The 19,753-nt window shown below is 32.9% G+C and overlaps 3 protein-coding genes across 3 annotated transcripts; 1 reads left to right on the forward strand and 2 right to left on the reverse strand.

Annotated features, from left to right (window-relative positions):
* Positions 1-2,189: 2,189 nt before the first annotated feature.
* On the reverse strand, positions 2,190-4,358 carry LOC123224430 (gibberellin 2-beta-dioxygenase 2-like). The gene is made up of 3 exons (XM_044648084.1): positions 3,898-4,358; positions 2,692-3,061; positions 2,190-2,619 (listed from the first exon to the last, which is right to left on the reverse strand). Exons 1-3 carry the CDS (start codon positions 4,275-4,277, stop codon positions 2,368-2,370), a joined length of 1,002 nt encoding a protein of 333 aa, XP_044504019.1. The 5' UTR covers positions 4,278-4,358; the 3' UTR covers positions 2,190-2,367.
* Positions 4,359-11,768: 7,410 nt separating this feature from the next.
* LOC123223681 (SWR1-complex protein 4-like) lies at positions 11,769-17,014 on the forward strand. Its single transcript, XM_044646991.1, has 16 exons — positions 11,769-12,083; positions 12,173-12,259; positions 12,475-12,540; positions 12,657-12,716; positions 12,830-12,886; positions 13,009-13,138; positions 13,324-13,391; positions 13,562-13,654; positions 13,760-13,807; positions 14,067-14,243; positions 14,515-14,625; positions 15,294-15,389; positions 16,123-16,194; positions 16,317-16,377; positions 16,483-16,514; positions 16,632-17,014. Exons 1-16 carry the CDS (start codon positions 11,970-11,972, stop codon positions 16,707-16,709), a joined length of 1,350 nt encoding a protein of 449 aa, XP_044502926.1. The 5' UTR covers positions 11,769-11,969; the 3' UTR covers positions 16,710-17,014.
* Positions 17,015-17,336: 322 nt separating this feature from the next.
* On the reverse strand, positions 17,337-19,218 carry LOC123223682 (nifU-like protein 1, chloroplastic). The gene is made up of 3 exons (XM_044646992.1): positions 18,806-19,218; positions 17,831-17,967; positions 17,337-17,726 (listed from the first exon to the last, which is right to left on the reverse strand). Exons 1-3 carry the CDS (start codon positions 19,137-19,139, stop codon positions 17,538-17,540), a joined length of 660 nt encoding a protein of 219 aa, XP_044502927.1. The 5' UTR covers positions 19,140-19,218; the 3' UTR covers positions 17,337-17,537.
* Positions 19,219-19,753: the final 535 nt, after the last annotated feature.

The following is a 19,753-nucleotide window of genomic DNA, read 5'->3' on the forward strand; positions in this document are numbered from 1 at the left end:
CATTAAATTAAATAAGACATGGTTTGAGTAACAAGGTAAAAGTACACTTACATATATAAAACTGAAACGATAGACATGAGCAACCACAGAACAGCTATGGGTTTGGTTTTAAGGCCATAAGCAACATTCAGGAAGTTTCCAGGAATGCACATCCTCATTCTTGCTGAAAAAACCACAAACAGAACCATCTATATGTGGCTCACCACTAGAAAATGGCTTCTTGGTTTTTTCTATATTATGACTGGTGGCGACATTTGTCTCCTTCACCATCTGGCTTGGAAAATCATTGTGATCATGGCAGCGGTTTATAATTAGTGCTTCAAATAACAACAATAAAGAAGCCATTAATCATGCCATTTGAAATGAAGCCTCCGCAAGGGAAACTAATAAGCACGTCAGGAAGCTCATCGGGCTTCAGCTAGTTCTAGTTCCTCACACGCTTCCCTAATTCACCTAACATCCTTGATTTTAATTAACTACCATTTTGAATTCATGAAACAAGGATAAGAAATCTTTAACAATAGTCTGTATTTTGTTGGATGAAAGTTTAGAAATTGGAATAATATTCGATGAACACTCTGATATTGAAGTAGCTTCTTCATGCAGCAAGTACTTTGTCATAATTAAGAAATAAATTACAAGTGAAAATCATGCATGCTATCATTCGTGGCATTTAAGCTTCATGTGAGTTGGCGAGACTTCATTTAGAATTACAGGAGTCGTCGACCGTTGGGCAACCTTGTATATGTAATGGGAGGTCCATCAGCCAATATATAATAGTTGGACTTGGAACAATGATGGAATGGGAGTATTGAAATGACACTGGTTTTATCTCATTCAGCTTCTAAATTAATTAGTTGGCCGATCAAAATATCTGGGTTTAGATCAAGCTGTGTGATAATTATGATCATCCATATGGATGGTTCTATACATAATAATAACAGTTAGGTCAAACTGAAAATAAGAAAGAGGAGTGGTGGGACATGTGGGTTTTCATGAGGAGACGCAAAAATTCTTGATTTAATGAATTCAAACAATTAGGTCATCATCGTGCTTTGAATATATGCTACTTGAATGACAGAGACAATTAGCTAGAATTCACCAAACGATGCATGCAGTTATAGAAAACCTACCTAAACAAGTAAGTATCTCTCGATTTAGCATATGAAGGCTAGCTTTGAGTCAATATCTGGGTTTCTTTTCTCACCTAGAAATCTCTATTTCACAAGCCACTGTTTATGGTAGATGGAACTAACAAGCTTGGTCATTGCTGATAAGATGCATGGATAAAGGCACACCAAGATAACTTTTAATAATGGAAAACTTATCGATTACGGTCAAAAACTCTTATAAGGATAAATTTATAGATATAACATTTAAAAGACAACTAATGATTAATAGATAGATAAAATAAAAAATAAATAGAACACAATTTCATCTTAAAAGAGAAAATATAAGTCAATAATTATCATAACTTCTAATCTCTCAAACGTTAAATATATATCAAATTCATTAATATAAATTCAAAACTATATAAAAATTAAAATTAGTCATTTTTAACATTCAACAAACATTCGCAATTTTCAGCATCGAAACACTAAACATGGTCTCTTGATTTTTTGACTAAACCACATTAAAAATCTTTTTGTTTCTTTCTTTTTTATGTTGATATGTCGTTCAATGTATTTCTTAGTGGTGTTAATCTCCACGACAACATATTTGGTTGTTTAATTCATTTATTATGGGCTATTGTTGTTGTTGTGGATATACACAGTTGGCTACAGAATGTATATCCATTGTCTGCATCAGTGGATCTGAATCTGTGAACATAATTGAGGCAAATGAATATGACACAAAACCAATTTGCAGATAAACATGTGAGCTGTGACAATTGGTTGGTATCATGTAACTTTCCTAGGTATACCTAATTAAATCAATCTATAAACATAGTTACCCATTTCTCAGCATTAACAATAAAATTCTGCGTACCATACGATCATCAGTTCACTTACCATATAGTTGTATAAGTTTCTTCAGATATAGACTAAGATCTAGGAATATGTAAATAATTTAACTATATGGTTTATTCATAGTAGCAAAGAAGTCACTCTTTAAAAGCAAAATTTAACACGCATAAACATTTCCATTAAGTACAAATACAATATAAGATTTTACCATCTAAATGAAATTACACCAAATTAAATCTTCCCCTAATACACTATATAAATGCTGAATAAATTAATGGAATAAACATTCCAACCTAAGTGAGAAAATAAAATGAACCCGTGGGCTATATATATATATATACAGGTAGCTAATGACAATGATTAATATATATAAAAATTAAATTTTGTTGTGTCATGTGATTCAGACGTCGGCATTAATCTCGAATTGGTCAAGACGTCTATCTCCTAGCTTTAAAGAGTAGAGAGCTTGTTTATATTGATTCCAAGTGAAGGGCTTATATAGATTTGGTCTGACAGAAGAAACCATTTCTGGGAGAGAAGTAATCCACGCATCAAGTGGTGGTGCCCCAAAGTACACCATTGACATTCTTGGCTTCATTGAGTTTGCCATTGCCCTATGTCTTACGCTTGTAAATCTTTCATTTGTTAAAACCTGTGAATTATTTCACTTTAATTTAGGCCAAAATAAATAAATAAATTAGTTTAGGGGCAATTAAGTGCTAACCTGTAATGTATCACCAACAAGCACGTAGAATTCAGTAGGGTCGGGTGGGACTGGAACCCAGAGCCCACCATATGAAGAAATTTGAAAGCCTCCCACATCGTTAGATCTCAAAAGGGTCAAGATCTGAGGGTCAGAATGCTCCCCAAATCCGACTCTATTGTTTAAACAGTGATGCTGATGAAGTTTAGTTGATGGGTCCCAATCCTTAACAGGTGGATAATGATTAAGCCTAAGTAATGAGTCACTGTGAACGTCTCTGATGAGTCTACTGAATACGAACTTATCAGGGACCCCCAACCCCTCAGCCGCCAGATCAAGAATTTGGCATGTCAATTCTCTAACAGCTTCTATGTAATCATTCACGGCACAACTGCAAAACAAAGAATATAATAGCACAATACATAAGTCAAAGAACATACTATTTTAAGAGTCATCACTAATAAAATTACTTTGATTAGAAAAAGAATAAGTTGTCATTTACTGCTTTCCCACATGATCTTATGGTGCACATGGGGTTCAACCTTCTAATCAGTTCTATTTTTTACCTTTTCTTTGATTTGATAGTGAAGTTATTGATTTCTTTCTCACTATAATCCATGTCATAATGTATATTCCCTCGTGCATGGTTCATTATTTTATATAGTTCAGGTAATAAAATGATTTGTGGTTGGAAAAAGAGAAGAGAAGAAAGTTTTAGAAAATGTAGAAATTAACTGAGTCATGTCTTTCTCCAACAAATCCTTTATAAGTATGCAAGTAATTTTTTAACAGTAACATAACTCTCTCAACACTGCAGCTGCACCTCTGGTCTTGACTGTATCTCCATTAAAAAAGCTTCATGCTCAAACTGAACAAAATGGAGCCCATGAAAGAGCGGTTTCCAACTAATTTAAGAGTCCACGGAATAAAAATAAGAACACCAAATGATTAAAATATATAATGTAAACCCCTTAAACTTAGTTAAATATAAATGCTTATATAATTATTTTACACTTTCATAAAGGAAGGTTGCCCCTTTCTAGGCATTAACTTGACTAAACAATCTCCCACCGTTTCATTCGTTTCTCTTGCAAATGAGAAAGTGCTTAGGCCCGTAATCAGCATTAAACAATTCATACAAAACAGTCAAACACGCCACAATCATCAACTAATCTCTTATATGATCCACATTGAAGTATGAAAATTAAGTAGAGAAGAAGTTAGCACCTGAAATTTGAAGGGTCATTTGAGATAGCTCTGGATCTTTCAGCGACGGAGAAAGGATTGGTGTGAAGAAGTAAATACTCAAGCTCGCCGGAATCACCATTTAAGCCGATGTTCTTGCAACCATAACCAAAAGGCCTAGCAGGCCCAGCTCGCTGTTTTTCCAAAACCGGTTTACCAAAAAAACTAATCCCTTCCTCCTCCAATCTTGATATTATCTCTGTAGGCACACCATGGTTAGTGACCTTAAAGAATCCATACTCTTCACAGGCTTTTACGATCAGCTCCAATAATTTTGGCTTACTAAGCGAAAGATCAATGGTGGGAATCCCAACCGCTCTTGTTTTCTTGGTTCGCATTGGAGAAGGAGATGGTACAACCATTCTTATCTTTGACAAGGTAGAATGAACTGATCGAAGATAACAGGATTTTGAGTTTGAATTTTCAAAGACTTTGAAGAAGCGGTTGTGATCATAGCTGAGGTGGTGCTTGATATATATATATATATATATATATACGCGCAAACACAAGCAAGAGAAAGAGAAAATGAATAATATAGTATTTTTTATGCTGGGAAAGGGAAGGGGGGTTTCCATATTATTAAATTAAAATCAATATCGTGATTTTAGGAAGAGATGGGGACTTTGTATATTGTGATAGGGCAAGAAAAATTAAAAAAAGAAAAAGTGAAAATACTTGTATTTATATCAACAAAGTGAAACATAGAGTATAATAATAAATCCACGCTCCTGCAGTTCCGTTAGGTAGCTGTTTGTCTCCTTTCAATTGGCTGTTGTCTCCTACGCGTTTGAAAAGTGTGTGGTTATTGCTTTTCATCCAAATTACTACTGTTACCGATGTGGTGGTACATGCGGCCCTCTGGTCGTTAAAACTCACGTGGTAAAAAACCTATCTGTAGCTTTTAATAATCGGGTCAGCATTACTACACCCATTATAAGGAATTGATCATGTGTTACGCAGAACAGAGTCAGTCAATGAATACCCCTCACTAAAGAAGGGCAAAGCCTCTACCCAAGTTTTTTATGCGTTGTCCAAAGTTTCACTCACGAAACTTAAAAAACTTAAAGTTTTATTTATAGAACCATTATTATTAAAATTAAAGATATAATTATTATTTTAATAATATTATTAAAAAATATATAATTTTATTTTTTCTCTCTCTTTCTAATTTTAAAATTTATATTTCATCTCTAATACCAGATTTTAAAAAATAATTTTTTTTTTATAAATCTTTAGGATTTATTATAAACTTTCGATGATGGTGACAATAGAGGCCAATTGGTTTCGCCATCAACCGGCCTTCTATGTATCTCTTTTTGCTGTCGTCATCGATACCAAATGAAGGCTAATGAAACCCTGATGGCAATAAAACCCTAATATACACAAACTTTATCGAATTAGCTCTAGACGACAAGAATCTGTCGTATTCATAGCCAAAGAATGGGCCTTCATCGATGGTCATCCATATTTGAAGCTGAATGACGGATTCTCCTCATTCAAAATTGATTCAATAAAGTCTTTTCGTTTTCGTATTTCGTCTTTGTTAGATTTCATTTGGTGTCATTAACGACAACAGAGGAAGATGCATAAAAGGCCAATCGACATTGAAACTAATTGGCCGTCATCGTCATCATTGCTAGAAGTTTGTAACAAACTCCAAAAATTTGGAAAAGAAAAATTACTTTTCAAAGTTTAAGATTGAAAAGTGAAATGTATGTTTTAAAAACTTAAAAGGAAAAAATGAGATAAAATAATAATTTTATTTTTATTCGTAACAAAAAATTTTAATAGTAGTTAATTTATAAATAAAAGTTTGAGTTTTTAAATCTCATTGATACAACTTCAGAAACGTATCTAATTTGGTGGGAGTAATGCCTTTTGGCCACTAAAGAAATAGTAGATTAGTGCAGGTGAACTACTGTAAACCAACTATTCATAGCTGAATTTTTCATGGAAAATCAAGCGACACATAATAAATTAAATGTGCTCAGGTTATATTTTAATTTTTGCAAAATCAACTTGCATTTTCTTAGTAAAATATATATATATATATATATATATATATATATATATATATATATATATATATATATATATATATATGATTTGATAATCAAATTGTTGTTGGTCACCAAATTTAAGACGACTGCTAAAATAAAATATAATAAAACAAAAAAAAATTAATATGTAGTTGCTTTAAATCAGCAGCATCTTTAGTATGATAATTGAAGATTAGACTATAATTTGAGAATAAAATATATATTAATCACGGTTGCGTTTCCTCTAAACAAGGCCCCTAATTCCATGACGAAGGCCGGCTAAAACGGGACAGGTAGACCAGAGAGAAAGCATTGATTTAATTTTAAAATATTTGCTTTCAAATTCAAAGAGAAGGTGGGTTCTCTTTTCTTCCTCGGTTGCCACTTGGCACCCTCTCGATGCCCCTGTCCTTTCTTCCAGGACCCCCTATATATTTTGCCGACATTTTAATATGTTTCACAAATACACCCTAAAATATTATTTATCACCCGAGTTTTCGTTTGATCTTAAAATTATATTTATAAAATTTATAAAATTAAAAATCTTATTTATTTATTAAAAATTTTAATTATAATTAAAAATAAAATAATTATTTAATTAAAAGTTTAAAAAATTAAAATTTTATTATATTTATATTTTTTTAATTTGAAAATATTTTAATTCTCTTTCAAGTTTAAAATTAGTGATATTTCAAAGTACTCTCTTCTTGTTTAACTCTTCTTACTGATTATATCTCAATCATTAAAAAAATCTATTTTATTTGACATTATCCAATTATCTTTATCTAAAAAAATAATAATTTTATTTTCGTCTAAAATAAAAATGGCCATTAAAAATCTTTTTAAACTATTATAAATATATTTTTAATATTAAACTAAAACTTGAGTAGAATGTTGTCCTTTGGCCTTCCATTAAATGTTTGGAGAGGGATTAAATTTAAGATTAGGATGACTAATTATGGTCAATGAGGCAGTAATTAATTAATTAATAAACGGTCGTCAAAAAGTATCGACGTTAACCACTCCACCATAAGCAGTGGCTGGCGGACCTACACGGCTTGCCAGTAACTGTTAATTAGTGGGCAAGTTTGATAGACTGGCAACCCAATAATGATGATTAAATAAGTAAATCATCTATTGACTAGAATATTAAATCATGGACTCAATTTAAGCGAAATTGATTGGAAATTAAAAAATTAGCAAAAAGTATTGAAAGCTAAAGAAGAAAGAAGAAGCCTTTCGGCAGTAGGACTTTTTCCCACCTAGTATTAACTCTTATTTCCAAATTTTCACTTGTTATCTTTTAAAATTTTAAATATTTATTTATGAATTAATAAATTTATCAATTTTTAAAATAAAATTATTATTTAATTAATATTATTAAAAAAAACTAAAATGTTATCTTTAAATTCTTAAAATTAATTATTTTCTCTCAGAGCGAGTTTTAAAAAATAATATTTTTCTGTTAAGGTTTATTTTTTATTCTTTAGTCGTCCTTTGTGACACCATCTCCGATGATATCTCATTTTTTATGTTTTTTCTTTCTTTGATGATCTCTCTCTCCTTTCAATTGGCCTCCAAACTTCTGAGATGAATAAAATTTAAAAATTAACAGATTCGATTAATTTTAATAATTGGTAAATAAATATTTGAATCTTTTTTTTTAAATAATGGGTGGAAACTTGGAAAAAAAAAAAAGTAAACCTTGTGTGGGAATAGGTCCTTGGCCTTATTTTGGGTTGTTCTAGACTTGGCTCTAGGTTAGATGGTTCTTTTGCCCTCACGTTGATTCCATTATGACAAAATTATTAATAACAATGCAAGTTGTTTTAGACAAGTCATTACATTTATTATCAAGTAATTACTAGGATTTAGAGCTAAATCATCATGATTTGTGACAGGAAGACTGGATGAATTTAATTAGTCAAAATATGAACGTATCAAATCTACAAAACCATAATTGACGGCAGAAAATGAAACCGAAAACGACGACGGATATTGATAAATTAACACGTCTTGAAGACATAGCTTTTCGTAAATGCTACGACAGTAATTCGTATTCTGACCGCCTTCATCTTGATTACTAATAAATAAACTAGCTTCTGGTAAAGCATGTCGAGAAGAAAGTGCTGCCATTTGCGTTTATATATGTATGAAGAAACATAATTCTTCTATAAACAACAAAGACATAAAAGATTAAAACTAGCAAACAACAGCAATATTGAAGTGACAAAATAAGACCAAACAACAGCTTGAAAACATAATTTTCTGTATTTAATTACTATGCAAAACATTCTTTCAAATGTACTGACATTGACAAAGAAATAATTTTTGTATATTTATAAACTTACCCATCTCCATCTCTACATATTATTTTGTCATTCAATGCTATCTAATCTTGGAGGTTTGCTGTTTTACCTACTCAACGACTCTAAGTCGGCAATGAAGGTCGATCCCACCCAGCCTTTGAATTGCCACAAGGAATTTCCTGGACAGTGCGTAAAATATTAACAACAGAATTTATGTCGTCTAAGTCTGTTTATCTAGTCAATAACGTTAACATCCCACATCGACCAAATCCAAATGGGAACAGCAGGTATGAATATTGATGAATCCGTTAAAATGCTGAAAACTGACAAATGGTAAAACGGCAAAGAGAAAGAAGACGATGCTTCTGTAATGGATCCTATGACTGAGTAAAGAATTAACATTCAAACCAAACCGAGTTGATTTTATGTATTTATAGTGATTCTGCAGTAACTCAACACATGGAATCGTTTCATTTTTCCAGCTTTATACTGCTCAGAAATCATAGAGCTTTAGCTTCGCTGTTAAATGAAATGACAAATACTAATCAAGTTTTCCCCTTTTTTTATTTTAGGGTAAAACACTTTGCCACCCATGTTTTAGTTCAATCTCAACAGGACACCACAACAATTCAAAAATCTAAATACCCATTTATGGGTTAATTTATGTTAAAATTTTCTGATAGAGGTAAGGATAAAATTGTTATTTTACTATTAAACCTTAAAACTCTAAAAAACTATATCATTTACCCTCTATAATTTGAAAAGCTAATTTTTTTTCCCTAGAATTAAGTTTTGAAAACTTACATTACCCCCTAGGGTTTAGAAATTTTTTCCAACCAATAAATCTGACAAGTCATCGATGGTCAAAACTCCAAGAGGACAATGTCTGGACAACGAAGCATCGTCAATCATCCAGATACTGAAAGATGATTTTTCATTGTCCAGACAAAGTGTCATCACTAGATTGACTATGCTTCTGGACGACGAAGCATTGTCTAGATCAACAACACTTAGTTGTTTAGAAGCGTCGTCAATCTGGTGATGACACTTCATCTAGACGACGAAACATCTTTCTTTAGTGTCTACATGACAAACAATGTTTCGTTGTTTAGAGGTCATCCTCTTGACGTTCTGACCACCTATGACTCGCTAGATTTGTTGGTTGAAAAAAAATTTTCAAACCTTAGAGGGCAAATAGTAAATTTTTAAAACTTAATTCTAAGGGGAGAAAAGCCAGTTTTTCAAATTTTTTAAGACTTTAGGGTTTAAGAGAAAATAATGATTTTATTTTTATCACTAACAGAAAATTTTAATAGAAGTTAACTCATTGTTTGATATTTAGATTTTTTAATAGCGATTTTACTTTTATTTCTAATAAAAAATTTTAATAAAAATTAATTTATAATCGTATATTTAAATTTTTAAACTGTTATAAATATTTTTTCGAGGTTAAACTAAAATTTAGTTAAGGAACAGTCCTTTACCCTTTTTTTTAAATATAAATGAAGCCCCGCAGAGCTGCTCCCACTATATAGTCAAAAGCATATGAACAAGAAAATCTAATTTAATGGGATTTAAGTTTAGCAGTTAAAAGGGTTATTAAAAAATTGAAGTATTCAGTGCGAAGTGGTGCAGTTGCCAACTTGCCATTAATAATCCGCCAGTCCTCACAGCAACAAGTCAGAAATGGAGTCGGTCTAGGCGGCCCGTTTGGGAGGAGCTGTGCTAGCTCATAACTGATTCTACATTGGATGCACCAAACCCGTGGATCCATGGTCCGTCGTATATCCACAGGACATATTTGTTATTTTCACTAAAAAAAAAACAATTCAGACAGAATGACCGGAACTTTGATGACAGAACATTCTGCATCCTTCAAATTTAAAAGTTTATTTTTCCACCTATCATCCAATTTTCATCCATTAATTCTGTTAGTTTTCATAATAAAGTTAATGAAAAATTGGAAGTATCTTTTTATAGTTGATTTTAGAAGTCCAAAATATCCTTCAATAATTGATTAGAAGTAAAAATATGCTTGCAAAGGGCGGCGCCATGGTGGACTTCAGCTCCTTCTTTGTTGTTATAACATAAGCGGACGGAATCAAATTCGTTTGCCAACTGAGCAGAGTTCATCAGAACTTAGTAGGGGCACGGAGCTCCTCTGCTGGGAAATAAAACAGTGTCACATAGAGCTAATCGGTCGAAATGAAAATCAAGTTTGCTTCATATAACAACTATCTCAAGTCTTACTCATCAATGTCTCTTAATCTTACATAAGAATTTAAACATAAAACAACAAAATTAATACAAAAAATTTACACTTTATCTTATTGGTTCTCAGTTTGAATAGTTCCAATCTGAAGCCATCCATTAAATTTATGAAAAAGATAGCAGAAGTGAGGGATATTATTTATAAGTCATAAGCTCAGTTAAGATACCGCCAATTGAATTGTCAACCCTCAACAAGCTCTTGTTATTGAGAAGCTTACTGTGGTAACTAGAAATCTTGAAAGGTTTTCATTGAAAAAGATTTCTTGCTGACAAAATGGGGCGAGGATGATAATTGTCGCCATGTTTGTACTGGAGAAAATCATCGTCGTAACTTGAGTTTCTATTGACCTGCTGCGGATACACAAGAAATTCAGATACTGGGGCTTAATAATTACGATATATGCATGTGCATATGCGAGAAGTAGGAAGCAACATAAACAAATGAACCTTTGAAGAGATTGATCTTTTCTGGGTTGGGAGCCTCCCGGCTACAACCCTTTGAACCGGAGAAACAAACACCTTGACCTTAAAAAAGCATTTGGTTTGGGTAATATTTTATTATCAAAATAGAGAGATTACCTTGAAAATAGATTACTGGAAAGATTATTGAGTATAAATGATTACTACTTTTGATAAAAATAGATGGTATAAATAATTAATGTGTTTGATTAAAGGTAATAAAACAATACTAATAAATTATTTTACTTTAATGTCTTTTGAATATAATTACTTTTAAATATTTTTTATATTATTTGTTATATTAATTAAAAATAAATTTATTTTTATCTAAAAAAATTATTAAGTAATAATATAATTATAATAAAATCAAAATTATCTTAGTAATTTTTTAATATCTAAGGTAAATGTGATAATCAGATTACCACCTATATTATTTGTCATATCAGCATTGGTAATAGAAAATTATTGTAATATTTACTGATAAAATAAATAAAATAATATAAATACTAAAAAATAGATTACCAATATAATCTTTAAAACATTCCAACCGAACGCCCTTAAAATTCAAAGTTGTTACACTAAAGAAATTATGCTTCCTTCCTGGGGCAAAGACCTGAAATGGCTGTCTAACGGCCTATCCTTGTGTTGTGGACCCGAAATCATTAAGCCAGCCCAGCATATAAGTGGACTCACTGAAGCCCTTATTGTACTGTTCCTTTTACAGTACAAGACTTTAATGGAGATGATTGATGGATTAACTTTCAAATAGTAGTTCCATTTTTTTTATTTTTACATCTTATGAAAAAATTTGATTGGGAAATCTTGCTATTCCCAGCATCTTGTCTTCCTCAATCACTGAACTGAGATATCTACCAAAACCCTGATTGGCATCCAAACTTCAACGAATTTAATCAAAAATTTCAATTTCTATGAGACACTCTGTACAGATAAAACCCTAAATTTTGGGGGAATTGACATGGACGCGAAAGACATCCTCGGACTACCCAAAACTCAGTTAACATTAACACAAGACAAGAAATCTCGGCCCCAGAAGGAACCTCAACGGAAACCCGATGGCATCTCACGCGAGGTAACTAAAACACATAAATATACGGGTAAAATGTCGAGACATTTTTGTTTGTGGTGCTTTTTTATTTTCTAATTTTGTGTGTATCGTAGGTTTATGCGCTTACTGGAGGTTTGGCGCCACTTATGCCATCCATTGATGTGTCTCAGTTGAAAAAACGACCACCATCAGACGAGAAGGTTGGGTTTCAGAGTGGTTTGTGTTATCTGTTTTACTTTTAACTTGGCAATTTTTTTGAAGTAGTGTTTACTTTTACTTAGAGTGACTACTTGTTTGAATAATTCAGCAATTTTAAATTATTGGATGATTTTATTTGATGGTTTGAAATTGTTTAACCTAGAAATTATGGTGATGTATTTTTTTTTTCTAATAACGAGTTCATCTTTTGCTTCAGATTACTTGGCAGTGGCTTCCTTTCACAAATTCTGCCCGTAAAGATGACTTGCAGCTTTACCATTGGGTGTGTTCTTTAAATTCTGAAAGTTTTGTTATAAACAAGCCGTCCGATAATTCTTAGTATGACTTACAGCGTCTCTAAATTCTGAAAGATTTCTTATTGTTTTGTACTCTCTGTAGGTCAGAGTTGTGAATGGTGTTCCACCAACAGGTGACTACTCTTTTGCTAAGTATAACAAGGTATACAAGTTTGCTACCATCTCTCTCTTACTGTCGGAAACCTTTTTTGCATTAGTTTCTTTCTTTAATTTTATTTCGATGGTTGAATCTGTTAGTTTTTTGTTATGATGCAGTCTGTTGATGTTGTCAAATACACAAATGAGGAGTATGAGAAGTATTTAACAGATCCTGTAGGTATCAACTCAGGTTTAAAATATTGAAGGGGAATTATACCTCATGTTTTTGTTTCATGCATATCTCTTCAGTGCTATTTACTTAACCTTTTCTTCTTTGGTTATATGGGTTGGGTTAGACATGGACCAAAGAGGAGACAGATCAATTGTTTGACTTGTGTGAAAAGTTTGATCTCCGCTTCATTATTATAGCTGACAGATTCCCATCATCTCGGTCTGTGGAAGAACTAAAGGATCGTTATTATAGTGGTAGTTCTTTCTGCTTTTCTGACTAATATTAGTTTTTTACTGTTTAAATCGCTTTATTTATATTTTTAATTGTTTATAGTTTGATTTGATTTCACTTATTGTTCTGTTTACAAGGAGCAGTGCATGAATTGATTCAAGGAACTATTTGATTGTTCTTGATGGTTATGACAATTCTTCTTTTGTAGTATCTCGAGCTATAATGATTGCTAGGGCTCCATCTCCAGCAGATGTTTCAGGTCATCCTCTTGTTAAGGTATGATAGCTTTATAAGTGGTGCTTCTAGATGACTGTTATACTGAACGATTTCAGCTTTCTTTTTTTTTTTGGTTATATTTGGTCGGTTGTATCTGGTATTTGGATTTGAAGTGTGCTATACCATGTTTTTTTATTTGGTTGTAGTTTTTGACCTTTCTGTTTGTGTAGGAGCCGTATAATATTTCACAAGAGAAAGAACGGAAGCGCGCATTGTCAATGGTCCTATCACAAACAAAACAACAAGAGCGTAAAGATGCCGAGGTCTTATTTTGCTTGGGGCTCTTATTAGCTACTGTGTAATGTTAACATTTCAGCACTAATGTGAATTGTTCTGGTTAATAAGATATAAGCAATATCTTTCCTCAGGTTTTGGCTGAAGCAAAAAGAATAGCTGAGTCACGCATGCCTGCACAGGTGTGTTGCATTAGACGTGGTTATGCTTATTTCTTATAATCAATGCTCTTGTACATTACAGCTACTAGGGAGATTTGTATTTTTATCACAGGAAGCAAAAGTTGGAATCATTTGTAATTTCTTACTTGTAAGAAATGGCAATAATACTTTTGCTTTGAATTCAAAATGAAGTAAAAGAATCTTCTCACTGCTTGTGAACTTGTGAGTATGTGTCGCTTTGCTTTATATTGGTTAGTTACTAGTTTTTCTGCCTCTTCAGGCTGCCGAAGAGCCTGAGTTGCCTGTTACATCTCATGCTGGTGCAGAAACTACAGACCAAGTTGTTCTTGGTGATACTGTACCCCCTTCATTAAATGTTCAGCTTCCTGCAGCAGTGGTTGCACCTTCAACCTCCATAATGGCTGACAGTGCCTCTACTCTGGCTTCTCTGCTCATGGTATGTTTAATAACTGGTTCCAAGTTAGTTTCTACTCTTTCCCTATTTTCATCTGCTTTTGAAAGATATGGTTCATCTTTTTGTATGCACTAATTAAAGTAATTTGTTTTTTTTTGTATTTTTTTATTCTTTCATTTTTTAAGGAAATTTTGAGTACAATCTCCTCCACTTTGAGTAGTTGCTTGGAACCACTGTCCCTAATGTTTGTATAATGTTTATTTGAAATATCCAAGTATTAACGAAAATTCAACTGATTTTAAAAAAATTGCAGCTTAAGGTTTATTTGAGGACTTATGCACTGGAGCAGATGGTACAAGCTGCAAGCTCATCTGCTGGACTTCGGACTATCAAGCGAGTTGAGCAGACCTTACAAGAACTTGGGGTTTGTTTCTGCTTCCTGAACTGTTTATGGTTAAGATACTCTTTTTGTATTATGTGGTTTTTTGTTCAGTGATGTTATTTCTATGGTAAGTGGACAGTAAGGTTTTTATAGTTATCATTGTGCTCTATTTATTTATTTATCTTTTTAGTTACTTTTCTCCTTTGGGAAGTATGAATTATGAAGATTCACAAATGCTATCGCTTTTTAACTGTTTATCTCCTACTAAATTTGGGTAATCATATTTTGACATTATGATTTCAATCAGATTATCATAAAAATTAGGACTAGTCTTTTGTCAATGCATTTTTTTAAATAGCCCATACATAACCTCTACTTTACCACATCTTGGGGATTTCATTTTTGGGGTATGCATCATGCTATATTCTCATTAAGCAGATTTTGGACTTGATAGCTGATCTTTTATGGTTTTTTTCACTGTGGTTGTGCATTTGTTATGGATTCTATTTTATTTTATTTTTTTATGAGAAATCAGAACTTCAAGTATCCATGTAACCATTTCTAGTTAATGTATTTGATCCTTGGCTTCTAGCAATATTTCTTGGAATTTGATGTTGACTAATTTTCCAAGTATGCTGGGCTTATTTGACAGTGTATTGTGTGAATGTTGTCACTGAGTGATTATTAAGCTCATGATGTATGATTTACAGGTTAATTTGAAACCTAAAATGCCAACTAAAGCTGTTTGTGCGGAGCATCTTGAATTAAGAAAAGAAATATTGACTCTACTAAATCTTCAGAAGCAGGTAATGACTAACAAGAATGCTTTTCTAGATTGACCCACCTTGTTTTTTCCTTATCATTTTTGAAGTTTGATAGGTTGGCAAATGTGACTGTTTTATATGGTTTAATGCAAACCGATTGAAATATTTTATCTATTCTTCCTGGTTCTAATTTTATACAGTTCTGGAAATGAAATGATAGCGCATCCTTTTTATATCCGAAAGCTTATATTTTCTTCATAAGTTTTTTGTAGATGCTAAAGCTTATGTTTCTCTAATACTTTATCATGTTTTGTTGTTTCTTTCGAATTATTCCTTTTCTCCTCTTGTACTTCAGGGAGTTGAACGGTTCTTAACATGACATTTTATAATGAAGATTATTGCAATAGAGATTATTCCTGGTTGCTTGCTAAGTTTGTTGAGTGTTGTGTCCGGTAATCAGAATTTTAGATGCAGTTTTAGTGACCCATATTGCAGATGTTGCCAATTTGTTATAATGATGTGAGCTCAGCATTGTATCACATTTGAGATTTCACTCTAAATATGGCAATGCTCAAAATTATTAGCTCCTTTTGGGTTTCATTTGCTCAGAGCCAATCTTTTATCAAAATTTATACATATTGGTTTTTGTTGCATAAGAGCACGGTTCTCGGATGCAAATTAATGTAGTTCAAAATTTACTGGGAAAGAAGAATAAATAAAAGGTGTCTTTTTTTCATTTAAATCTTGACATGTTTATTTTTTGTGCTTGATTAAGTTGCAATACAAGGAGGCAGAAGGTTCATCTTACCGTGATGGTTCATACATTGATACACCTGGCACGCCTAAGGTTAGTGAATTGATTAACCGTCTTGTAATCTCTGCTTATTATCTAGGCTTGGGGTTCTATTAGCATTCTGGTGAACTAGTCCTAGTATCAAATTCTTCAAGTAATTCTGAGACTTTGGACAGCGTTCCCAGCGTGGTGGGGATCAAGATCGAACATTTTTTCCAGACTCTGGAAGTTTTGGAGGTAATATTTTAATTGATGTGAACATCTTGGTCTTCCCTTCAATTTATTCTTAAATGAAGTCAGTTGTGTGGGACTATTAAATTCAAAGTTCTATTGGGATTTCAGGAGAAAGGGTTGGCAAGAACCAAAAACGCAAGGTACATGTCTGTTATATGCGAACTATCATGCTATGCTTTTTTACTATAACTTGCCCCCCAGCTTTAGATGTTTTATTGGATTTTAATATAGTCTTTCTTTAATACGTGATTCTTAAGGGACCTGGAAGGCAATCAGAGGCTCCATCTTCGCCTGCGCATAAAAGGCCCAGAAAAATGAAGGCTTCAGATCTATAATTTTTTAGGACACAACGGCTTATATTTTGCTACTGAGTTCTTTACGCTTTAAGTTAAATAGCAGAGGAGGATAAGCCAGGTTCTTGCCTCAGGTTCACAAAATGTACCAGCCAGTTGTATGTAGTAAGTTTTAAATCGCAAAATCTTTGTTAGGTCTATAATGTAAGAAGTAATATAAGTCCAATTCTAGGCGCTTTAAGATTTAACATGTAGTAACACTCAGCATTTCGATTGCGATGGACCAAGCTGGTGAAATGTTAGAGAGAATAGTGCTTCCTGATATAAACCATATTTTGTTAGCAGTATTTTCAGATCTTACGTTTTAGTTTTTTTCCAAGACATGGCCGTACAACAGAACACTCATGGTGTCGTCATTGCATCTTCACCTGCTCAAAACCTCTGTACCATTAATGTCATTGCTGAACTTTCAGTTAAACATTCTCCTACAAAGGATCCATCATGGCGAGCTCATTTTCATTTTCTGTTATTGGGTTATGATCTCCCCGAGTTCATTGATGGCTCCATCACAGAGAACAATGCTACCATATTGAACCTACACTTAATTGATCAAGTTATGCCTCTTCTTGCATTGTTTCCAAACTCTCATGAGCTTTGATTGCAAGATGGTTGAAGAAATATTGGATTAATTATTCATCAAAACTTCTTTAGGTATAGTGCAGTGTCAACCAGAGCACTGTTACATCCTAAATACAAGAAGTATGAAATATATCTCACATATGAGGTGTCAAATGGTCAAAGCTTAAATGATTATAACCATATATGACCAAGTAGAGCAGGTTCTTCTTTAAGCTTGTGATACTAAGCAACCTAGCCAGTTAAGATTACATCCTCAATATCTGGGAACTTCTCCTTGATCGCTGCTCTGATTCCTGATCCAATGGACTCAGGACCCACATACTTTACTGTGCAATGTCCAGCCTCCACAGATAAGACATCCACACTGCCACCATAATTCTTGATGGCTGGTCGCAATATATCAAGATGGCCATTTATTGCCTGTAGTCACACAGCATCTGAAATGGTGATTGCTCACAACAAGAAATTGTAGTCCTCTAGCACTATTGTTTGTCATTTATCAGCCATTTCAGTAGAAAACTCACCTCAACAGTTGTCTCTCTTGCTTCTTCATCATAAACTTGGCGGATATCCTTGACAGCATCTCCAAATTTCTCCTTCAAAACTCTTTCAATCCCCATCTTCATGGTTGTTGTTGAGCTAGGACAGCTTCCACATGCTCCTGTTCATCAACTTAATCTCAATTATGATGACACAGAAAATTCATTTTCTTAAGAAAAATATTGCATCTGTCAACATCCTTTCTTCCGCTCTCATGCACAGGTGAAAACTTAAATAAATTCTTTTCATTGTTAAATACATGACATACAAGCAAAGTTTAATCCCATTGAAAAATAACACTGATTAAGTTGATTCTATCACTCAAGGTTATCCCTCACATACTCATTGAACTCTGTCGCCATGGTACCAGCCCTCATTAACAATAGAGGATATATGTATATCAACATGTGCGTGATTAACCTAGGAGAAAATGTGCATACTCTTCGAACATCTCATCCGGACTTTTTGATCTTAAGAATGAGTGGTTGCTCCTTTTCCAATCACACAGCCAGTTCAAGGAGTAGAACATATATAAATTTCAACCTTTGCATATTTGTCATGTTGTCCTGAAATTAGCCCATAAGATGCAAGGTTTTATATTTTAATTTTCCTGATTTTTTCCATAAAGAAATATAAAAATGAAAGAAGGTTCTTTTAAATAAAATCTTCGATTATAGAACCATCCATTTTACAGGGATGGTTTCAGTTTCACCGGCTCTCAATTCACCAAATCTACAAACACGTTTCATTCAATACTAGTTAAAACATAAGGATAGTCATAACTTCTGCAGACGTCGCGGACCAAGAAACCTAGGTTAAGCCAATTAAACAATAAATTGTGATTTAATACTAATTTTTTCGAAAGTTTAGATGAATTTAACAACCAGACCTGCTGCATGAATTCATCATATCCAATAAAAACACAATTTAACAAAATGAGTACAAGAGGGTGAACGGACCTTGGAGTTTGAGAGAAATGACACCGTCGTCAACAGACACAACGTCAACGTTTCCACCATCAGCGAGCAAGTATGGGCGAACATCTTCAAGAACCAAGTCAACGTTTTGAGGTGTGAGATCGAATTTGCTGGAGGAGTAAAGTCCTGGTGATGAAGCAGCAGGTGTGCTTGGAGTCGATGCACAAGCTCTTATGGCTCTTCTGTACTGCAACCTTGTTCTAAAGACTGATATGAATCCTGGAAACTGATGGAGATTAGTTGAAATTGGAATTACCGACGATACCAGAGAAGTCTTACATGTTCCGGTAGCCGCTGTTAGGGATAGGGACACCATTGCCGAAGATTTTTTAAACTAGTGGGGGTACGTTTGCAGAGGGTAACAAACACACAGTTTCTGGTCGTGGGGTTGTGGAATAAAAAATTTTAAGAAGGGCCAAAAGTTATTTTCCAACCAAGGCTTGTAGAAAAGTTTTAAAATTTTAAATTTTCATCTATTATTCAACTTTCTTGGTGAAATATTTAAATTAATTATTAATAACGATTTTATAATTATGATAAAAATAGTTATTGTCAAGAGACCAAACTAATTCACTGCATAAATGGATGATAAAAATTTATTTTTTAAATATTATTGATTAAATAATAATTATACTCTTACAACTAATCGACTTTTTTTAATTTTAATAATTGACTGATAGATATTTAAATTTTCAAATTTTAGCTAATGAAAACTTGATAATAAACTAAACCTTAGATAAAAATAAGTAAAAATTTATCATCCCACGTAACCTTAACTGAGCAATAGTAATTTGGCCTTAAATAAATAAATGTTTCTAGTTGGAGAAACAAGAAGAGGGCAAAGGACCATTTTCCATCCAAATTTTAACTCAATCTCAAAAATATATTCATGACTGATAAAAAACTTAAACACTTACCCACTCTTAAACT

Source organism: Mangifera indica, chromosome 8, assembly GCF_011075055.1.
Source record: "Mangifera indica cultivar Alphonso chromosome 8, CATAS_Mindica_2.1, whole genome shotgun sequence".
Taxonomy (NCBI): Eukaryota; Viridiplantae; Streptophyta; class Magnoliopsida; order Sapindales; family Anacardiaceae; genus Mangifera; species Mangifera indica.